Source organism: Alexandromys fortis, unplaced genomic scaffold, assembly GCF_014885135.2.
Source record: "Alexandromys fortis isolate MF-2015 unplaced genomic scaffold, M_Fortis_MF-2015_v1.1 scaffold_296, whole genome shotgun sequence".
NCBI lineage: Eukaryota > Metazoa > Chordata > Mammalia > Rodentia > Cricetidae > Alexandromys > Alexandromys fortis.
This window is the reverse complement of record NW_026068172.1, coordinates 1,018,076-1,040,444: the sequence shown is the minus strand read 5'-3', so window position 1 is coordinate 1,040,444 and position 22,369 is coordinate 1,018,076. Positions and strand designations below refer to the sequence as shown.

General features: G+C 47.1%; 1 protein-coding gene across 1 annotated transcript; it reads right to left on the bottom strand.

The window, feature by feature from the left end:
• Positions 1 to 1,578: 1,578 nt before the first annotated feature.
• On the bottom strand, positions 1,579 to 16,689 carry LOC126492227 (olfactory receptor 2Z1-like). Its single transcript, XM_050128458.1, has one exon. It carries the CDS (start codon positions 7,418 to 7,420, stop codon positions 6,461 to 6,463), a length of 960 nt encoding a protein of 319 aa, XP_049984415.1. The 5' UTR covers positions 7,421 to 16,689; the 3' UTR covers positions 1,579 to 6,460.
• Positions 16,690 to 22,369: the final 5,680 nt, after the last annotated feature.

The following is a 22,369-nucleotide window of genomic DNA, read 5'->3' as shown; positions in this document are numbered from 1 at the left end:
GAAAGAAAGGGATTTGAGCAGCCAGGCATGACATTTGCACACTGGTCCACCAGCATGGGGATCTAGAGGCCTGCCCCCATCACATGGCCTTCCAGTACCTTCATAAATTTTATTTTGCTGCATGCTTTGATGTTGTAAAACACTGAATTGTGTCGCTTTAAACCTCCCCCACCCCACCCCCGGGTCTCAGCGTTTTAGGGAAACTCTGAAGGACCTTCAAGGCATCAACCCAACTCTGGATCTGAGCAATGAGGCTGTGCGGATTGGAGGGGCACCACGCCACCTAGTGGCCACGGTGAGAAGCACGGTACAGAGCACAGATGCTTCAACCACAGCTCCTGCTTCCTGGTCCCCCCCTCTTCCCTCCCTTCTTCTTTCCTTCTTTCCTTCTTCCGTTCTCTCTCCTTCCTCCATCTTCTCTCCTCTCTCCTCCCAGCTCCTCCTCCCCTTTTCATGAGTAGAGGATGAACCCAGGACCCATCACAAGCCAGACAAGCACTTTTCTCCTGAACCACACACACAGCTACAACTCCTTCCGCATTCCTTGAGATTTTGCGGAGTCGTGGCTCAAGGCAGACGGTCAGTGTGTACATCTCACTAAGTAACCCTGCTGGCTGGGCAGGACTATTCTCCTGCCTTAGGTTCCTTGGTCGTGGGACAGTGTTGCTTGATTATACTTTTGGGTTTTATTCTGATGTTGATAGGATCTAGATATGCAGGTCAGAATGGCTGAGGACTCTCCGTACTCCTGCCTCCTGCCTCCTCAAGGCTTGGATAGACGATGAGAACCATCACTTCCAGTCTCAATGTCCAGAGTTAATGTCCTCTTTTTCTGTCTGGTTGGGTCCATCTAGTTGCTATGTGCCTTAGTTTGCTTTCTTTTAAAAAAGATTTGTTTATTTATTTAGTGTGTATAGTGTTCTGCCTGCATGTCAGAAGAGGGCACCAGATCACATTATAGATGGTTGTGAACCACTATGTAGTTGCTGGAAATTGAACTCGGGGTTTCTGGAAGAACAGCCAGTATTCTTAACCTCTGAGCCATCTCTCCAGCCCCCCCCTTTTTAAATGATTTATTTATTTTTATGTGCATTGATGTTTAGTCTGTGTGAGGGTGTAGATCTCCTAGAGGTGGAGTTACAGGCAGCTGGGAGCTGCTATGAGGGTGCTGGGACTTAGTTTGCTTTCCACCATGACAAAGGCTGGGCAGTAGTGGTGCACACCTTTAATCCCAGCACTCAGGAGGCAGAGGCAGGTCGATCTCTGTGAGTTTGAGGCCAGCCTGGTCTACAGAGCTAGTTCCAGGACAGCTAGGGCTGTTATACAGAGAAACACTGCCTTGAACACCCTCCATCCCCAAGAAAAAAACCCACCATGACCAAAAGGATCTTGGTGAGGACAGGATTTGTTTGGTTACACATCCTTGATGTGGGAGTGATTTCTTATTAATAAAGAAACTGCCTTAGCCCATTTGATAGGCCCACCCTTAGGTGGGTGGAGTAAACAGAACAGGATGCTGGGAGAAAGAAGCTGAGTCATGGAGTCTCCATGATTCTTCCACTCCAGACAGACGCAGGTTAAGATCTTCTCTGGAAAGCCACCTCGTGGGCTACACAGATTATTAGAAATGGGTTAGATTAATATGTAAGAGCTAGCCAATAAGAGGCTACAGATAACAGGCCAGGCAGTGTTTAAAAGAATACAGTTTCCGTGTAATTATTTCGGGCATAAGATAGCCATGTGGGCGGCCGGGTGCCGGGGACACAGCCCCGCCGCTCTTATCACTACACATCCTGAATCACAGACCATTGAAGGAAGCCAAGGCAGAAACTCACTCAAGCAAGGCAGGAATCTGGAGGCAGGAGCTGAAGCAGAGACCATGGAGGGTGCTGCTTACTGCTTTGTTCCCCATGGCTTGCTCAGTCTGCTTTCTTATAGAACTCAGGACCACCAGCCCAGGACTGACGTTGTCCCTACACATCAATCAAGAAAATGTGCCTCAGGCTTGCCCACAAGCTCATCCAGAGGCATTTTCTCAGCTGTGGTTCCCTCTTCTCAGATAACTCTAGCTAGGGTCAAGCTGAGCAAAGTGACCAGGACACCGTGTGTCTTGTGGATGCTCATCTTTGAGGACACTGAGGACGTAAGAACAAATTTAGGGCTGGTGAGGGGACATGCTGGGCAGAGGCTGGCCATCAAGGCTGACTTGATTTTGATCCCTGGGATCAACATGGCAGAACACCTGACTGCCGAACGTTGTTCTCTGACCACAGGCACAATAGCTAAATACATTACTAGTAATAAATAAGTAATTTAAAAACAAACCTATTTAGTCTGACTGTTAAGATTTGCTAATGTGTACAAACACTCCACCACTGACGGTCAAGACACTCTGACCTTTTGTAGGCATGGTGATGCAGACATGTTATCACAGTTTTCTGGGAGGCTGAGGCAGAAGAATCACAAAACAGAGTGAATTCAAGGATAGGCCTTGTTCCAAAAGAAAAAGAAACAGGAGAAGTGGGAATATAGCTCAGGGGTAGAGCCCCTGCCTAGAACCCCCAGTGAGTGACTGGGCTGTGGCTCACAAATCAAGCCTCTGTAAGCCACTAATAGCAGTACAGACACTTTCACTTGAAATCCTGAGTTGAGCAATCTTACTTAAGCCTTGGGTCTCCTGTGAGTGATAACAGAAGCTTAAAAATGGCAGCATCACTAGGTAGTGGTGGCGCATGTCTATATCCCAGCACTCAGGAAGGAGAGGCCAGCCTGGCCTACAGAGTGGTTTCCAGGACACCTAGGGCTACACAGAAACCCTGACTTGAAAAACAAACAAAGAAACAAATGGCAGCATCAATTAGTGACAGAGCTGATAGCCCTGATGAGTTCTCATTCCCCCACTCAGCTCGATCACTATCAAAACAGCAGAGTAATTCGTATGTGGCCTGGCTAGTGAAGGTTACCCTGAGTGACTGTCTTTTACTAAGGTAAAATCTTACCTAAGCAAAATTACTGCCAAGGTCAGCAGAGGCTGGAAGTTTCACAGTCTTGTTGGCTGTTCTTTGTGGATTTTAGACGTTGGATCCAGGAGTCCTGGCCTGCGATGACTTCTTTCCTTTTTCTCCTTCTCCTCCTTCTCCTCCCCCTCCTCCTGCTTCTTCTTTTCTTTTTCCATCTCCTCTTTTTTCTTCTTCCTTCTCTTTTTTCTTCCTTCTCCTCCTCCTTCTTGGTGACAGGATTTCACTGTGTAGACCTCGCTGGCCTGGAACTCACTAAGTAGACAGGGCTGGCCTCAAACTCACAGGTACACACCTGCTTCTTTCTCTGGAGATTGCTGGGATCAAAGGCATGTGCACCATGCCCTGTGACTTTCCTAGAGAGAAATGAAGAGAGAAAGGTTTGTTCCCTCTTGATAGACACTGATCGCAGACCAAAGAAATCACTCTACCCAATCTAGTTCAGGGCACCAATGCGTTTATTGGGGTCACCTAGAGAGAATGGGTGACTCAAGGGAGCTCCCAAAGTTCACCCCAGGATGGTGGTCGAATCACAAAAGCTGTGCCACTTGCAGACAGCTTCATCTCATCGTCCCCACCCTAGAAGTTCTTACTGCTTCATAGCCTCGAGGAGGGGCCTTGCAAATCCTGTAAATTTGATGAGTTTCCTGAGACTTGTAAGTTTTGTTTATTTCCTTCATATATAATACGAACCTTCATCCTTCCTCTGGGAGTTTGGAGGAAATCACCAGACAACAATCCCTGCCCAACTGTAGAAATGTTAGTCATGGGTGAGACAGGTTGACTATTAGAGCTGTCGCTGTTCACTTTCTGTGGCTATAACACAGTGCTGTAGACTGATAAGTTATAAGGAAAAGAGGTTTATTTTGCTCTGTGGTTCTGTGAATACAAGGTTGAAGGGCCACATCTGTTAATGGTTCTTTTCTGGAATAGTCCAGGTTTGCCTCAACTCAATATGTACCAGAGAATAACCTTGGATGGCTTTTTAATTTATTTATTTTTTTGTTTGTTTGGTTGGTTTTTTTGAGACCTGGTTTCTCTGTAAATTTGGAGCCTGTCGACCAGGCTGGCCTCGAACTCACAGAGATCTACCTGCCTCTGCCTCCCGAGTGCTGGGATTAAAGGCGTGCGCCACCACTGCCCAGCGGCTTTTTAATTTGTATTTACCATTATTTTTCATGTGTGGCATGTATGTGTGTATGCATCTTTGCATGTATGTATGTGTGTGTGCACATGTGGAGGCCTGGGGTGATGTTAGGATTCCTCTTCCACTCCTCCACCTTATTCTAGATCACCGATGTGGCTAGTCTGTCTAGCCAGCTTGCTCTGGGGAATCTCATCTCTGCCTTTGGAGGCTGGATTAGAGGTGGGCTATCACAACCACCCAGCATTTGTGTGGGCTCTGGGGATCTGAACTCACATCATTCTGCTTATGTGGCAAGTACTTCAGGGCTGCAGCCATTTCTTCAGGCTGACTGTGAAATCTCAATCCTCCTGCCTCAAACTCTCCAGTGCTGGGGTGACAGGTGTTTTGATGGAGGAGGGTCATCTGTCTATCTGTTGCTTTCATTGGTTAATTAATAAAGAAACTGCTTGACCTGATAGATCGGAACATAGGCGGGTGGAGTAGACAGAACAAAATGCTGGGAAGAAGGGAAGTGAGGCAGATGCTATAGCTCTCCTCTCCAAGATGGACGCAGGTTAAGATCCTTCCAGGTAGGCCACCACCTCATGGTGCTACACTGATTAATAGAAATGGGTTAATCAAGATGTGAGAATTAGCCAATAAGAGGCTACAGATAACGGGCCAGGCAGTATTTAAAAGAATACAGTTTCCATGTAATTATTTCCGGTAAAGCTAGCCGTGTGGGAACCAGCCACAGCCCGCTGCTTCCTTTCACTACAGAGTGGTGCCCAACGTGGTAACAAACTCCATGTAAAACCTGAGAGAGCTTAACACAGCTTTTTGCTGTTTGCTAGGGTGTGCTGTAGAGAAATTTCTCTGACTCAGTAGCCATAACAGGAAAAAAGCTGCGGTTTTAAAATGCAGCTTCCTGGGCTGTGCCGCCAGCAAGGACTCCGGCTTTAAAGCATATCAATGGCCTTTAAGGGACTGGATGTTTGTGTTCCCACTCAGGATGGGAAAGAAAGAACTCTGAGACCATGTCAATGGCTCAGCGCTCCCCGCCTGCATCAGGCTTAGGCAGGCGGAAGAGCATGGCGGATTCCTGCCGCCATACAGAGAGGTGTTTCCGTGCTGCGCAGTGCTCTGCCTGTCAGATTTGGCTGTGACTTGGATGAAAAGAGTTTCTGTGCCGCACACTCAGTCTCAGAGTTAAAGTGCTGAGTGAGGCTCCTACCTGGTGACCCCAGAGCTAGCAAAAAAAAATGGTACGTCCTCCATTTTGAAATTGGAGAGAGGTGGAGGCAATATCCAGACCAGCCCGCTGCTCCTCACAACAGTGTTTCACCATGCACAGCCTAATACACCTGCGCTCCTACTTAAATAATTTACAAAACATTTATTATGTGTCTATGTGCCATATCTGTGTGCTATATCTGCCCAAGGAGGCCGGAGGAGAATTAGATCTCCTGGAGCTGGTGTTACAGATGGCTGTGTGTGTGAAGTGGGTGCTGGGAACCCAACACAGGTCCTGACAGGACCAGCAGGTGCTCCAAACGGCCAACTCACCCGCTTTCCCCTTCATGCATTATTATTACTATTATTATCATTTTTTTTTTGAGAGAGGATTTCTCAGGGTAGTCCTGGTTGTTCTGGAACTCACTCTGTAGACCAGGCTGGCCTTGAACTCACAGAGATCCACCTGCCTTTGTTTTCTGAGTGCTGAAATTAAAGGTATGTGCCCCCACTGCCTGACTAAATGTATTTTTTGAGGCAGCTTCTTGCTATGTGTCCCATGATGGCAGAAACTTGAGGTGCCCTTCCTGTCTTAGCGCCCCTGTACCAGTGCAGGGATGACATGCATGCACCCCGAGCTGAAGAACAACTGCCTTGGCGCCCCTGTACTAGTGCAGGGATGACAGGCATGCACCTGAGCTGGGGTACAACTGCTTTGGCGCCCTTGTACGGGAGCGCAGGGATGACAGGCATGCACCCGAGCTGGAGTGTAACTGCCTTGGCGCCCCTATACGGGAGTACAGGGATGAGAGGCATGCACCTGAGCAGGGGTACAACTGCCTTGGCGCCCCTGTACTAGTGCAGGGATGACAGGCATGCACCCCGAGCTGGGGTACAACTGCCTTGGCGCCCTTGTATGGGAGTGCAGGGATGACAGGCATGCACCCCGAGCTGGAGTGTAACTTCTAGTTTTCACACAGAAGGGAGAAGTGCACCCTGGAGGAGGCAGCTGGCCAGTTGCAGTAAACCACGCATGTATCCAGCCTTACAGAAGGACTCCTGGGAAAACCAGCACCCCAGAACGTCACTGCTTCACCCTGAAGTCTGCTCTGCCCATGGCCTTGACGAAGGCCATTCGGACTTCTCTGTTCCTCAGGCTGTAGATGAGGGGGTTGAGGGTGGGTGTGATGAGGCTGTAGAAGAGGGATACCATGTTGTCCTGTTGTGGGCTGTGGTAGCTGCCCGGGACCATGTACATGAACACGGCTGCCCCGTAAAATAGACCCACTACAGCCATGTGTGACGAGCATGTGGTGAAAGCCTTGTGTCTAGCTTCGGCTGAGTGCATGCGCAGCACAGCCCCCAGAACATGGCCGTAGGAGGTAAAGACGAGAGACAGGGGCAACAGTAAGATCAGCACCCCGGAGATGGATAGTGCCAACTCATAGGCGGATGTGTCTGCGCATGACAGCTTGAGGAGAGCTGGAAGCTCACAGAAGAAGTGATCCACCGTGTGTGAGGCACAGTAGGGGAACCTCAGGGTGATGGAGGTCAGGGTGGAGGCCACAAGCTCACCTGAGAACCAGGATGCGCCCACCATCACCAGACACACCTGGCCTCGCATGAGCACCTGGTAATGCAGGGGGTGGCACACAGCCACGTAGCGGTCATAAGACATGAAGGAAAGAAGGACGCCCTCAGAGACACCCATGAGCATGAGGAAGAACATCTGGGTGGCGCATCCCCCGAAGGTTATGGCGTTTCTTTCCTGCAGGAAGTCAGCCACCATCTTGGGGATGGTGACCAGTGGGAAGCCAATATCCAGAAGTGAGAGCTGGCTGAGCAGGAAGTACATGGGTATGTGGAGTCTGGAGTCTGTGGCGATCAGGAAAATCAGTATGGTGTTGCCTAGCAGTCCTGTGGTGAACATGGTGGCCACGAGGAAGAAGAGGATGAGATGAGGTCCTGTGTGACTGAAGAGCCCCACGAGTGTAAAATCTGAGGTTGTTGACACATTTGATGCCCCCATCCTCCCAGAGTGCATCACTGTCTAGGGAAGTGCAGGTGATTTGGTAAAGGGTCCCAGTGGGATAATTTTACATCATACTGCAACTGTTCGGTGGAGGCCCTCCCCCTCCCCCACTGGAGTCTCACTAGGAAGGGGATGAAAATTTATGAATAAATTCAGGTTCAGCTCAAGTTAGGGGCTGGGTGTGTGGCTCAGGGATGGAGCCCCTGCCTAGAATCCCCCAGTGAGGAGCTGGGGGTGTGGCTCAGAAGTAGAGCCTCTGCCTAGAATCCACTTGTGACAGAACACAGAGAATTCCACCCTGGTATCTGAAAGATACCATCACGGTACCTCTCAAGCAAGCACAACGTAACAATATTTACAACTGAAGTCCGTCACTAAGCTAAAGTGCACAAGACAGCTCCACAGTGGGAGATCAGAGGACACAGCTCACCAGACCCCTGGGGCTGAATCATGCGTGGGATTTTGAAGAGGTCAAGATTCGACGTAGGGAGACCTTGCCCAAGATGACATAGGTAGATCAAGACATGTCTGGGCCCGTGAAGAGAGGCTCATTTCCATACCGTTGTCAGAGAGAAGATCTGAAAATCAATAACAGCCGGAAATGGAATATTTGGGATGGTTCAAGAGAGACAGAGAGTCTGCAGGTTGGACTAAGTGTTCCCAGTGATAGAGGAGATACAGTATCAGCCTGCTTATTAAGTTTCTGTTGTGTGTATGTGTATGTGTGTGTATGCATGTATATGTGTGCATAGTGTGTGTGTGTGTGTGTGTGTGTGTGTGTGTGTGTAGGCTAGATGTCAATATGGGGTGTTGTTTCTCAGGGGCTGTATTCTCCATTTTGGTTTTTGATATGAGGTCTTTCCCCACTTGGAGCTCCCCAAGCAGTCTAGCATGTCAGCAAGTCAGGGAACGAGCCTGGTTTTGTCTCCCCAGAGGTGGGATTATAAACTTCTGCTGCCATGTCTGTTTTTTTCTCTCTATCCTACTCCTTCTCCGTCTCCCTCTCCCTCTCCTCCTCCCTGGTTATGCATACATACACACGTAGTAGCCAGAGAGCAACTTGGAGGAGTCAGTTCTTTCTCACAATTCATATCTCAGGGGCTGAATTCAGTCCTCATGTTTGTATATCGAACATTTTATAACAGAGTCCTCTCCCAGCCCACAGTTAGCTCAGGGCAGATGCATTATGTTTAGTGTATAAACGCATGGCCACACATCCAGCAGCCTCCCTTCCCCTCGATCTCAGAGCACCTGGCAGTGGTGTTTATACTTCTCACCTCCAGCACTGAACACGTCTGTGTTGAAGATGCACCTGTTATGGTTGGTGGGGACACACCCAGAAACACAGGCATGCTGGCCTTTGGAGCACAGGACAGACACCTGCTTTGCCATGTGTCCACAGGAGGTGAGACCCGTGGACGTAAGGGTCTTCCTGCAGACCACATGACACCCAGATCACCATGCCTTTACCCTGGATCCCTCCAGCCTCTCTGTCTTGTTTTTGTCTAACACAGTTTTTCTAAGCTTTATCAGAGACCTCTGGCTTAGGGCTAGAGAGATGGCTCTGTTAAGGGTATGTGCTGGTCTACCAGAAGACCCGAGTTTGGTTCCTGGAACCCACACCAGGTGGTTCCCAATCCCTTGTATCTCCAGCACCAGGGGATCAGACACCTCTGGTCTCTGAGAGCACACACACATACACACACACACACACACACACACACACAATATAAAATGAATAAATTGACTATAATAATAATAACTTTTGGCAAAGACCTAGTGAGATGGGTCAGAGGGTGGAGATGCTTGGTGACAAGTTTGAGTTCAAGCCCTGAGAAACAACATGGTGGCAGGAGAGAACCGGCTCCTGCAAGCTGTCTTAGGACTTCACACCTTTGTCAAGGTGGGTATCCCCCACCAAAGCCTCTGGTCGCATTTCCTTTGCTTAACTGCTGTCCACTCTCCACTTCTGTCTCTTTTGTCTTGTTCTATTTGAACTTTCAACTTCAAGTCATTGAATGCATTGGCTTCTTACCATTGCCTTTTGATTACCCTTTCCCAAGCCGTTCTGCCATGCAGCTATTTCTTCCCAATTTAAACATTCCCACTGAAGACTCCCAAGCCCAGGAAGTGCAGCCAAGACTGAAAAGGCTCCATCGCAGTTTTAGAAGCAGTGAAGTGTTAGCGCTGGCCGTGGGTGGGGAGGCAAGACACACATGATGGGGCGGGACAGACGCTGACAGTGACAGGACATGACATCAATGACAACTCCAGAGAGGTGCCACCCAGTGTGGGTGAGGCTTCCGGAAACGCTGCTGTCTGAGTCCTCTATACTTATGTTTGATCCCCCAAGAAATATTAGGTCTGTGTTTGGGTTTCTTTCCTTTCCTTCCTTCCTTCCTTCCTTCCTTCCTTTCTTCCTCTCTCCCCCTTTTCCCCCTCTCTTTCTTTTTATAATTTTTTGAGACAGGGTTTCTCTGTGTGGCCCTGTCTGTCCTGAAATTTGCTCTGTGGACTTGGCTGGCCTTGAACACACAGAGATCCACCTGCCTCTGAGTTCCAAGTGCTAAGATTGAAGGTGTGTGCCATCATAACATGACTCAACATAGATTTTTTTTATTCCTTTTCTTTTTAGAAGTATTTGTTTTGAAGTGATTACTCTCAGTAATCAACTGTCATGGGACAATGGTCTTGTACCCTGTAAAGATTGATCACTTGTATTGGTTTAATAAAATACTGGTTGGCCAGCAACAAGGCAGGAAGTGTAGGCAGGGCTACCAGAAGAGGAGAATTCTGGAAAGAGGAAATGCTCAGTCTGCAGTCATCACCCAAACACAGAGAAAGCAAGATGACACTGTGTCACTGATAAAAGTACCAAGCCACGTGGCTAACACAGAGAGATTTATGGGTTAATGTAAGATATAAGAGTTAGTTAATAAGAAACCCTGAGCTAATAGAATTGTGGGTTAATATAAGATGTAAGAATTAGTTAGTAAGAAAGCCTGAGCTAATAGAATTATGGGTTAATGTAAGATGTAAGAGTTAGTTAATAAGAAAGCCTGAGCTAATAGAATTATGGGTTAATATAAGATGTAAGAGTTAGTTAATAAGAAAGCCTGAGCTAATAGAATTATGGGTTAATGTAAGATGTAAGAGTTAGTTAATAAGAAAGCCTGAGCTAATAGGCCAACCAGTTTATATTAATGTAGGCCTCTGTGTGTTTCTTTGGGACTGAATGGCTGCAGGACTGGGTAGGACAGAAACCTCTGTCAACAATCAACCACTTGTCTCTCATGGTAAATGACTGAATGGAAAGAAAAGGCTTAAAATTTATGTAAATTGTAAGGGTCTAAGTAATTTAAGGGCTGGAGAGGTGGCTCAGATGTTAAGAGCATTGGCTGCTCTTCCAGACATCCTGGGTTCAATTCCCAGCAAACACATCCCAGGTCACAGATCTGGTGCTCTCCTCTGGCCTGCAAGCATACATGCAGGCAGAACACTATACTTAATAAATAAATACATCTTTAAAAAAAGAAAGTAATTTAAGGTATCTAAATGTATAATGTAAAGGCATAAGAATGTGATTTAAGGTATATAAAAAATTAGAAATGTTTCAGATTTCTTCCCCTCTGTGCTATTGTTATATATACTAAGACTTCAAATCATTCAGTCTCTTGGTAACAGTTATTTACTCTTACAATGTCTTAGCCACTGAAGGAGGCCTGGAAACCTGGGGTCAGGGCAGGAGATATAATTCTCTGGTCTAGAGTGCTTGCTGTTCTTGTCAGAGACTGGAGTTAGGTTCCCAGCACCCACATGGTGACTTCAAACTGCCTGCAACTCCAGTTACAGGGGACCCAGTGCCTTCTTCTGGCCTCTTGGAGCACTGCACATGTGTACACATACCCACAAACAGATACACCCACATACACATGAAAAATAAATCTAAAACATAAAAGAAACCTGGGGGTGAAAAAGACAGAGATGATCTGGAAGGCCCAGAGCCCCTTTGGGGAGATAAGAACAAGAAAACAATAAATAAATAAATAAATAAATAAATAAATAAATAAATATCCACTGTCTTCTTCCATAAATACAACAAATGAGATTCGTCAATTTGGAAAGTACTTATACAGCAGAGGGAATGAAACAGACCTGCAGTGGGAATAAGTGGCCCATGGCATGGGAAGTCTTTGCCAGCATTTGCCTGGCAAATCAAACAAGGAAACAAAGCAGCCAGTGCACACGGGCGAGGGTTGAACAGTTAGTTCTCAGAAGAAGACAAGAGATCTGTACATCCCTGAGAATAGTATTGAGCCTCTCAGAAAAATACATATCGAAAAGTCCATTGAGAAGTGGGTGTGGAGGCACAGCAAGATGGGCACCCTGTGGAAGGTTTCTCTGAGATGAGAACTTCCTGGCCCCTAGGGGAACCCTTAGTCAAGCACAGGAAGTAAACAAACTCAAACTTCAGGAAGTCCTCCAAAGCAACAAGGTTGACTAGACCCCTCCTTCCTCAAGTGGGCATAAGGTATTAGACCTGTTGAGAAACAGAGACCAGCTGAGCTCATGGAAGAGGTTCAGCCCATCTGAGGCACCTAGAAGGACTCTCTCCAACCTGTCAGGCTGCCTGCAGGCTGTGCAGTACACTCCAGGCCCCTGGCTTTGTGAGCTGTCACACATGCTGGGGTGGGCTTTGGTGATGCAGCTGTCTGTGAATCATTTCTGCTCATGTAGGGAACCTCAATAAAACTTGTGGTCCAACAAGTTGGACTTCGGTGGACAAGTTGGCTGCAATTTGTCCTGTTGTGAGTTTCCTATCTGGAGTAACAGGAAACTATTTGTTCATGTCCCCAGTAATAATTTCACACAATGCTTGTCATCTCAGCACTCAGCAGATGGAGGCTGAGTTCAAAACCAGTCTCAGCCATGTGAGACTTTGACTCCAAACTGAAATCAAAAAAGTAACATGGAGACTCACCCTAGAGAGAGTGGCTCTAACCAAGAAAACAACAGATGCTAGTGACAAGGAGAAGACCCACTATGGGGTCCAAACCAGCACAGCCACCATAGCAACCAGTCTGGGGGTCTTGAACTAGAGCTAGAACTCCTGTGTGACCTAGCTGTGCCCTCAGGATTTATCCAATAAAATCAAGGGTAGCAGGGCCTGTCTGCCATATGTGCAGTTATATCTGGAACTTCCTCACATAACAATACGTAGAGTCACCTTGGAATCTCGGAGCTCTGGTAGTGGTGGAATATCCAAAGAAAACAAAATCAGTGTGTGGAAGACATATATGAACTCCCAAGATCATTGTATCACAGGCAAAGGAACTGACAGAAAGAACTAAGTGTCCACAGACACATGAGGAACAAAAGGAAATTGCATGCATAGGATGTACATTTATAATGAAATATTATTCAGTCACAGAAAGGACACCCCGCCATTTGGAACGGTGTGGATTGACCTTGAGAATGTGTTGTTAAGTGCTATAACATAGGCACAAAAAGGCAATTAATGCCACTGTAATGATCTGTCCTGTTCCTTTAAGAGACAAACACTGTCTACTCCCTCCACTGGTCACCGCTGAGGCAGATGGATCTTCCTTCTGCTTCCAGTTTGAGCTCTTCCTTTCTATCTCTCTCCCAAAGAAGTAGCTGCTGCCATGGCTCCTCTCCCCCCCCCAACTCTGGTTCTCTGTCTGTCTGTTTGTCTGTCTCTCTTTCTCTGTCGCTCTCTGCTCTTCCTCCTTCTCCTCTTCTCCCCTTTCCTTTCAATAACACACTAAATAAATATCCAACCTCACTCTGTATGGTATGCCTACAGAGTGAATTTGATTTGGGGGAGCCAGGGTCCTTCAGACTTTTTTGTCTCCTTTCTTTTCTGTTCTTTTCTTTTTGACCACTTGTAAGTCATCCCCGCTGTGAGAGACTGCTCAGAGCGGCCCCTAGCTTCTTTGGCTTCCAAGTTGCCCAGACCGGAGCCAGTCAGGCTTTAACATTGCACCTGTAGAGAGAAGACGCTCTCCTACAGACCCTGCGGTGTTCGCCGCCATTTCACACCCTGTCTATAGAGAGAGGATACTCTTCTATGGGACATGTGGTATTTTTCATGAGTTTTTACATTTTCAGCTATGGTATAAACCCTCAAACTATGCTCCACCAGTGTCCCACCAGCTCCACTTTTCCCAAACTGTTCCTGCCACTGCTACTGCCAAGATTGGTCGGATTCACAAGGCAGCTGTTTTCAATTCCAGCCTTTGCTCTCTGCTGCTGCTTGTGGCATGGTGGCTCAGCAACAGGGTGGATCACACCTCTGGGTCTCTCTTCCATACAACATGTGACCACTGCCACTTTGACTGAAGTCAGGTGACCTTAGCACCATCTTAACTGAGGTCAGGTCACTTCACCACCATCTTAATTGAGAGCCTGATCAGGTGACCAAGTTCAGCCATCTTTATTGAGGTATTCCATGTCTGGTTCCCTGGTGTTGACTCTGTTACCTGTGTGTTTTGTGCAGCCGCATGCCTTTGGTAGGGCCCACCAAGAGCATCCACTTCACCCAATTCCTGTCACTCTGTATGTGTGTACACACATGTAACTTAAATGTACCTATGTACATATGTATTTTCTGTTAAATGTTATAATTGTCTGTTCATTGTATCTCATTCCAGACTACAAAGCAGTAAGTTTTAAATTGGAATGTACTTTCAAGTCTCTTACAAAAAAATACTATATATGTAATTCAACCCTGATTTAAAATATATTAAGCTGTTCTCTACTATTGTCAGTTCTGGCATTTACTTTCTATGGCAAGCAGTTTTTACTTCTTTCTGTCTTTTTACAAGTGTAAATATCACCTGTTAAGTTGAGAGCCAGTATAGTCAAGCTCAGACCCAGCTCTCCAGACAGATTCTATAACTTATCTATACCCAGTAAACAGTCCTTAACTGCTCAGCGATCTGGGGAATATGCCATTTAAATATTTAAATATTAAAAAACTTTCCATAACAAAAAGAGACAGGTTGGCTCCTAGCAGCAGCACTCTACTTCCTCCAAAGAAGACAGAAGGCAGATGGGAACAGAACAACGTCCATCAACAATTCACTTCAACTGCCAAGTGCTGACCACTGGGATAAACTGTTTTTCTTCTAAACTGAAGATTTCCAGACAGTGGAAAGAATCGTTGGAATTGACAGCTTAGCTGCTCAGGTCAAGATAGGCTTTTTTTCCTATAGATTAGCTCACAGGATTTTCTAGAGCCTGGCAGGCCATGTGCAAAACAGCAAAAGGCAAATATGACCCTCAGCAACCATGGAGGACTCCGAGGAGTAGCTCTGGGTGCCAACCAAGTAAGTTCTCTGTTGTTTTAAATCAGTAACTCAAGTAAAAATTTATCCTTCTCAAAGATCTCTGATGCAGTTTGACAGCTGAGAGGTTTTGTTGTTTAAAAGGGCAGCCTCACCAAACAGATTTCATGTACAAGTTATCAAATCTCTCTCACGCTGCCTTCCGTAGTTTTGAAGATACTTTTCATTATGCAAAAACGTCTGTCACAGTCATTCCGATTTAGGTATGCTACTGTCTGTTTTCACAGTCCCAAAGAATTCTTGTGAGTTCCAGGGAGCCGAATTGAAGGATCCACCTTAAACAGGTCAGATACACCCCTCTGAATTCCCTGTTCCTAATTTTCCCCCCTAAACTTAACTTTGTCCTTTCTTCTGCCAATACCTTAAACAGATGTAAGAAACACCAGAAATTTCCATACCACAAACACTAGACAGGGGCAAAGAGACCAGCTATGCCAGGATGTGACCAGCTCCCAGCTTTCTCACGTCCCCCCCCAAGACTATGCCCACAAATAAGCAGGAAGTAGTCTTGAAAATCCATCGCCCCAATTCCTTTAACCTGTTGTGCCTAACCTCCTGCTTTTTTATTATTAAAAAAAGAGATGGAAATGTAATGATCTATCCTGTCCCTTTAAGAGACGAGCCACGCCCACTCCCTCTCCCCACCTGCTGAGGCAGGCACATCTTCCTTCTGCATCCAGTCTGAGCCCTTTCTTTCCATCTCGCTCCCAAAGAGGTAGCTGCTGCTATTGCTCATGTCCTCGCCCACTCTCTCTCTGCTTCTCTCTCTGTCTCTCTCTGTTTCTCTCTCTGTCTCTCTCTCTGTCTCTCTCTCTCTGCCTCTCTCTGTTCTTCCCCATTATCCCATTCTCCCCTTTCCCTTCCATAATCCACTAAATAAAGATCCAGCCTCACTCTGCACGGTGTGCCTCTGTCTATCACTCACCACATGTCTCCCTGCCTGGGACTTGCTGCTCTCAATCTCTCACCCACCATGTGGCTCCCTACCTGAGATTCACTGCCTCTCGTGGCCCTCACTGTGGGATTTTATTTAAACCATTACAGCCACTATCACTTATATGTGGAATCTGGAGCAGCTGAATAAACAGAAAATTGGGTTGAATGTAGTAGATCATGCATATAACCTCAGTACTCAGGAAGCTGAGGCAGGAGTCATGAGTTTGAGGCTCACCTGGGCTACAGTGTGAGACTCTGTCTCAGAGAACAACAGCTGACAGCAACCAACCAACTATTAACAACAGGAGGACAAACCAAACCAAGCAATCAACCAATCATAAGAACAACAAAACCTCAATTCAACCTACCAACCAATCAACTGATCAACCAACCTACTGACCAATCAACCAACCGATTAACCAACTACTAACCAGCCAATCACATCAGTAAAGCCTCCATGGAGATGGAAATGTGGCACAGTGGTTAGAGCGCTGGCTGCTCTTGCAGAGGACCTGGTTTATTCCCAGCACCCACAGGACACTCACAACCATCTGTAACCTCAGTCCCAGGAGATCCAGTGCTCTCTTCTGGCCTCTGAGGGCACCAGGCACACAGATATAAATGTAGGCAAAACACTCATACACATGAAATGATGAAATGAAATAAAGTCAACAAATCCTAAAAACAAAAACCAAACCCACAAAACATCCCCAATCTAAACAACTGGCTGATCTTCCTACTGTCCAACCAACCAAGTAACCAACGATGAGAACAGAGCAGTAAATGGAACAGAGGTCACCAGGGGCCTGAATCTGCAGATGCTGGCTAGCTGATTCTTTCTCAGCCACTCTGGGCTCTGGTGCACAACCTAGAAGGAGAACAATGTGTTAATTAAACTGCTTTAATGACTATGACCATATGTAAATCAGAAAGATGAATGTCTTAATATATACAACCTTATCTCTCAATTAAATATTAAAAGGATCAAATAAGCTAAAACCTTGGATTATTATTAAAACTTGAGCTTCCACAGTGGTGTCTGTCTTATCAAATCCCTGGACAATGTACAATGTTGAGGAAGGATGGGGAAGAAGGGGCAGTTACTGGAATGTATGAAGCGGGAAGGAGTCTGACTAAGAAGTCTGGCTGGAAGCAAGAACCTTGACACAGTTATCAGCTGCTTCTTTGACTGTGGGAAACCTCAGTTTTCCAGGAATCTCACCAGGAACTCCATCTACACATCCTCACTTCCCTGTGCAACCCCAGTGGCCTCTGGTTTTATCAGATTATAGTTTCATCCAAGGTGGCCTGGAGCCATCTCCCTTATCAAGATGGTGGTGATGGGGGGGGGGGAGAGAAGTTTCCTAGCAACTCTCTGAGTTGGTGTTTGAGAGCCGCCAAACTGGCTTACACAGCCAATGCTGGGAACTTAACTGAGACTCCTGTGAGTTCTTCCCCACCTCATTTCTGTTCTGAGAGGTTCCCCCTTTTTTCTTAATCTTCATGGTTAAGAATAATGGCAGAAATATCTCTTAGTGAATTGTGTTTGGTGATATTTTATTTATGTTTTAATAAATAAAGCTTACCTAAGGATCAGAATGGCAAAACGAAGCCCATAGAGACCAGGCAGTGGTGGCACACACCTTTAATCCCAGGATTTTGGAGAGGCAGATGGATCTCTGTATATTCAAGGCCACCCTGGGCTACACAAGATCAATGCTGAAAACAAATCCAGGTAGTGATGGCTCACACCTTTAATCCCAGTACTAGGGAGTTTTGCGCCTTTAATCCCAGCACTAGAGGGAATATAAAATGGGAGGAGAGGTTTAGTCTGCTTAGTCTGTTTAGTCTGCGGTCACCCAGCCTTGGTAGAGGTAAGACTTCCTCTAGTGGCTTGGCTGCTTTGCTTTCCTGATTTTTGGGTTGAACCGTAATATCTGCCTCTAGGTTTTTATTATTTGTGCTACAATTGTGGCTTTTGCAGAGAAGCCCACACCCATGCCAACCTGTCTGCATTAATTCTTCTCTTAAGGAGCTTTCTAGTTTTAAAAAGAGAAATAATTATTATTGGTGTTGTACATGCTGTGTATCCGTGTGCAACCTTGCCTGTGTGGGTGAGGAGGTCTGAGCACAATGTCGAGCAGTCCGTTCTCTCCTTCCACAGATTGCCACAGGCTTGTCACGATGCCTTTACCCACACAGGGTTTTCTGTGTAACATTCCTGGCTGTCCTGAAACTCACTTTGTAGACCAGGCTGGCCTTGAACTCATAGAGATCTGCCTGCCAAGTGCTGTGATTAAAGGCATGTGCCACCACTGCCAAGCCTTTTTCTGTTTTTAAGAAGATCCCCAACTCAAATCCAAGTTCTGGGTTTTCCTAAGTAGAGGACTCTAAAAGGTGAAGAGAATGTAGGTTGGAGAGTGGGTCATTGATTAAGAGTAGATATACTCCTCGGATGGCTCACAAATTTCTATAACTCCAGCTCCAGGGAATCCTAAGAGGTGGATCTGTAGGACCCAGCCATGACAAGCTCAATAGAGCCCTGAGTCTCGTAGTTTACCCTAAGGCAACACCTTTTTCCAAGAAAGACCACAAACTGAGACCACCCAGACACCACCCAGGAACAGACAATCCAAAGGAAATTCCTAATGTTCCAACCACTGTAGACAGGATCACCTGCCAGCACACACCCATTGCTTTTCACCAGGACACCCCTAGACAAATGTCAACCAATCATGGTCCTGAATCTTAAAAATCCCTTACCCCAACCTCTGGTATAAGAACCTCACCCCAACTGAGCTCGAGATTCTCTGATCGTGACAATACTTTGGACACAGGGAGTCTGAGTTTGAACTTGAATAGGAATAAAGGCTCTTTGTTTTTGCTTTTACATACAGAAGACTGTCTTCTAGTTGGTTTTGGGGGGATTCTGTAGTCTGGTCAGAGCAATACCCTCTTTCAGCTTCTGAAGGCACTGTACCCCCCCACACACACCCACACACAATCAGTCAATCAAAAATCCTTACAGAAAAGAGGAAGGGGACTCCTGGCCACTGTGAGTGACTTGGGGTTGTGGTTCTGTCCCCTCCCTGCTGGTAACAGAAAGGCCATTTAACGTGGTTTGTTGACTCCGAGAGTTCGATGGGGTGCAGGTAGGTAAGCAAATTACTTTCCAGTGGTAAGTAAAGGTGGCAGTGGTAGGGGAAACCTTGGTGCTTCAGTCCCCAGGAAGGGCCCGCACCGGGCTTTGTGTGACAGATTAGTAGGTTCCAAAACACGTCGGAGTGGGCAGAACCAGTTCTCCTTGTATACACTAGGAGACAGCTGCCTTGTACCAGGTGGGTGAATCTCTGTCTGCACACTACAAGACGCTGTACCTGGGACGTTCTAATCTGCAGAGCAGCCAGAGACCCAGAGACAGTGAGTGGTTCCATCCCAGAGCTCTCCCTTGTCCCAGTCCACTGCCCATTGCAAGTTCCCACATGGTCAATTCCTCTGTCCATCCTGCATGCACTGCCAGTGTCCATCACAAGCACCTAAGCCTGCCCATCCTCTTCAACTGTCAATCACAAGTCTCAGCCCACAGCACCCACTTCAGCTGTCAATCACGGTACTCAAGACTGCTGCTTTGTGGCCAGCTACCAGACCCAGTGTCTTCCCCATGCTCTGGCCATGCTTCAGAGTTCCCACACCCTGTGGTTCTGTCTGTTTGCACTGGGAGGTGCAGAGCTCCTGGTCTCACTATACACAGTACTCACAAAGTGGGTCAAGGGTCCTTAGAGCCATTCTGGGCCAGGAATGTGGGGGAAGATGAGGGTTTCTAAGCCCCAAAGGGAAAAGAAGTTCTACTTTCCATGGTGTGTATGCTTTGAGGAGAAAACTGTGGACCAGAGACTAGGGATAGATCAACACATGGTGTCACAGGAGACGCTGGAAGGCCAGTGAGTGATGTGGGAAGACAGTAAGGAGGTTCTGCCTATCGCTGTGAGCTCAGCTGAGAAGGCCCCTGGGCTTAGCTGGTGCTAGCCCATCTCTCTTGGGATCTGAGCAGGTTATGTACCCCCTAGGATTCAGTTTACCCCAAGTTAGATGACGGTAAAAAGTCCCTTCCTCACCAACACTGAGGATCCAATAACTGCCCTCCCTATGTCTTGCTGTGCCTCCCGGTTAACCTTGACTCATTCCACAGTCCCCCAGGATGCTGGGGTCACAGGTATGACCCACCATACCTGGAGAAGGAGCTTACACTCTTGAATCAAGTTCTGAAGTATTATTTATATCGTAAAAGAAATGTAAACATTCAAATAGTTGGTAGGATGCAGCTCAGTAGATGAGTGAGGGCTTGCTTACCATGCTGGAAGCCCGGGATCCCATCCCCAGACCATAAAAAGACCAACGACTTTCTCCACAGCAAGTAACCGCAATAAGGATGCGTTGGTTTGGGTTGGGGCATTTCTGAACCTGGCACCACTGACATTTTTAAGGTGGGTGCAGGCTGGCAAGATGGCTCAGTGGGTAAAGGTGCTTGCCACCGAGACTGAAGACCTGAGTTTGATCCTTGAACTAAGTCGAGCCCACTTCCGCAGGTGTACCCTTGCTCTCCTGCCTCAATAACACCGCTTTTAGCCTCTCTGTTTAATGTTTCTCTCCGTGGGGAGATTGTTCATGAAGTAAAGGGCATCACCTCCAAGCCTGAGGGTCTGAGTTAGATCCTCAGAACCCACTCCCAAAGTTGTCCTCTGACCTCCATGTTTGCTGTGACTTTAAATAAGACACTGCCTCCCCATCCATGTCCCTGCTCCCAGCTCCCTTCCCTGGAGAACTCACCTGGATCTGTCCTGGAGACTCCCAGCTGATGAATGTAGGGTCACAGACAGTGGTCCAGGCTCAGTCTTGAGAAAGGAGTATGTAGGTGGGCTCTGGTTTACCTCTGAGAGTTTAGACTCAAGAACAGGACTTGAATTCAGCACTGCTGGCTTCAGGGTGTTGGGTCCCTGCCTGTGAAGACCAGCTGGGGATGTCTCAATGACTTCCTGTTGTCTCCTGGAATGTTTGGGTGGCCCCACTGCTAGTCTAGGAAAGTGCACCCCACCAGGGTCTGGAATCTCTTGCAGGTTGCTTTTTAATAGGATTTATTTTTTTAGCTGGTGTGTGTGTGTGTGTGTGTGTGTGTGTGTGTGTGTGTGTGTGTAGTACCTTTGGAGGCCAGAAGAGGGCATTGGATTCCCTGGAGCTGGAGTTACAGGAAGTTGTGAGGTGGCCTGATGTGGGTGTTGGTAATTGAACTCAGGTCCCCTGCAAAGAGCTGTAAATGCTCTTAACTTCTGAGCCATCTCTCCAGCCCTTGTGATGTCATCTTTGTGTTTCAAAGTTGCTTAGAAAATTAGCGCTTCTCTCCAGTAAGCCCACCCCTGTGATAGGCTGGCCTGGGACAGTGCTTTCCTTTTATAACTTCCTTGTTGTTTGAAGTATGTGTGTAGGTCAGAGCACAACTTTTTGGAGTTAGTTCTTACCTTCCACATTTATGTGGGTTCTGGAGATCCAACTCAGGTTGTTGGTTTTGTCAGGTAAACACCTTTACTCACTCATGGCCCCTCCCCACATCCCCAGGTTCCTCAGAAGAGTCCCTGCCTCAAGCCCAGGTCCAGGGTTTCTGCCAGTGAGCTACACCCACAGCACTCTTTGGACTCATCACTACTCCCCCGTGTCTCTGTCTCTTTCTCCCCTTCCCCTCTCTCTCACATAAATGACGGCAGGAGAAGGTGTGCCACAGCCCACAGGTCAGATTATGACTTGCTGGGACCAGCTCTCTCCTTCCAACACAGGAGCCCTGGGACCAACCACAGCCACAGGCCTGCATAGCGAGCCCCGTGACCCTGGAGCCTTCTTGATGCTCCCTCCCTTTTTTCCCTACTGTTTGAAACAGGATCTCAAAACTTTCCCAGGCTTGTTGAACCGCTTTCTGTGCATCAGGCATTATTTAACCTAGCAATCCTCCTGCCTCAGTCCCTGAGCAGCTGGGATGGCAATGCTGTGTCACCGGGCCTGGCTGTCACAGGTTTCGTGGACTGACTTTAGAGATCTTTCTTTCCACATCTCTGCTGTGTGTTTAAGATCTTATGCTGAGACGAGAGATGGAGAGGGGCCAGGCTTGGCTGGCTCTGTGCCAGTAAAATCTTCATACATCTTCATCCCTGGCAGCACCATTCAAGGGAACCTTGCCTACTTCTCTTTTCTGAGACTCTCCTGTAATCCAGGCTGGCCCTGAACAACCACTGTGTAGCTAAGCTTGACTTTGGACCTGATCTTTCTGCCTCCATCTCCCAAGTACTGGGACAAGCATCTATCCATCTGATTTATATGGTGCTGGGGCTGAACTCAGCGCTTGTGCACGCTAGGCAAGCACTCTGCCCACTGAGCTACCAGCGCTCTGGATACTGAGGTCCACATAAAGTTCTCTAAAATTATGGCTTTAGCTCCACAAAATTGCTTTAAGTTCTTTGAAATTCAGGTGGAGAATGAAGGTTCTACCATGCTGGAGTTTCTGTGTCCTTAAATTAAAGCCAACCATAAATGTGTTTTGAATGTTATTCTGGTGGGGCTGGAGAGATGGCTCAGGGGTTAAGAGCTTGTGCCAGTCTTGCAGAGGACCCGA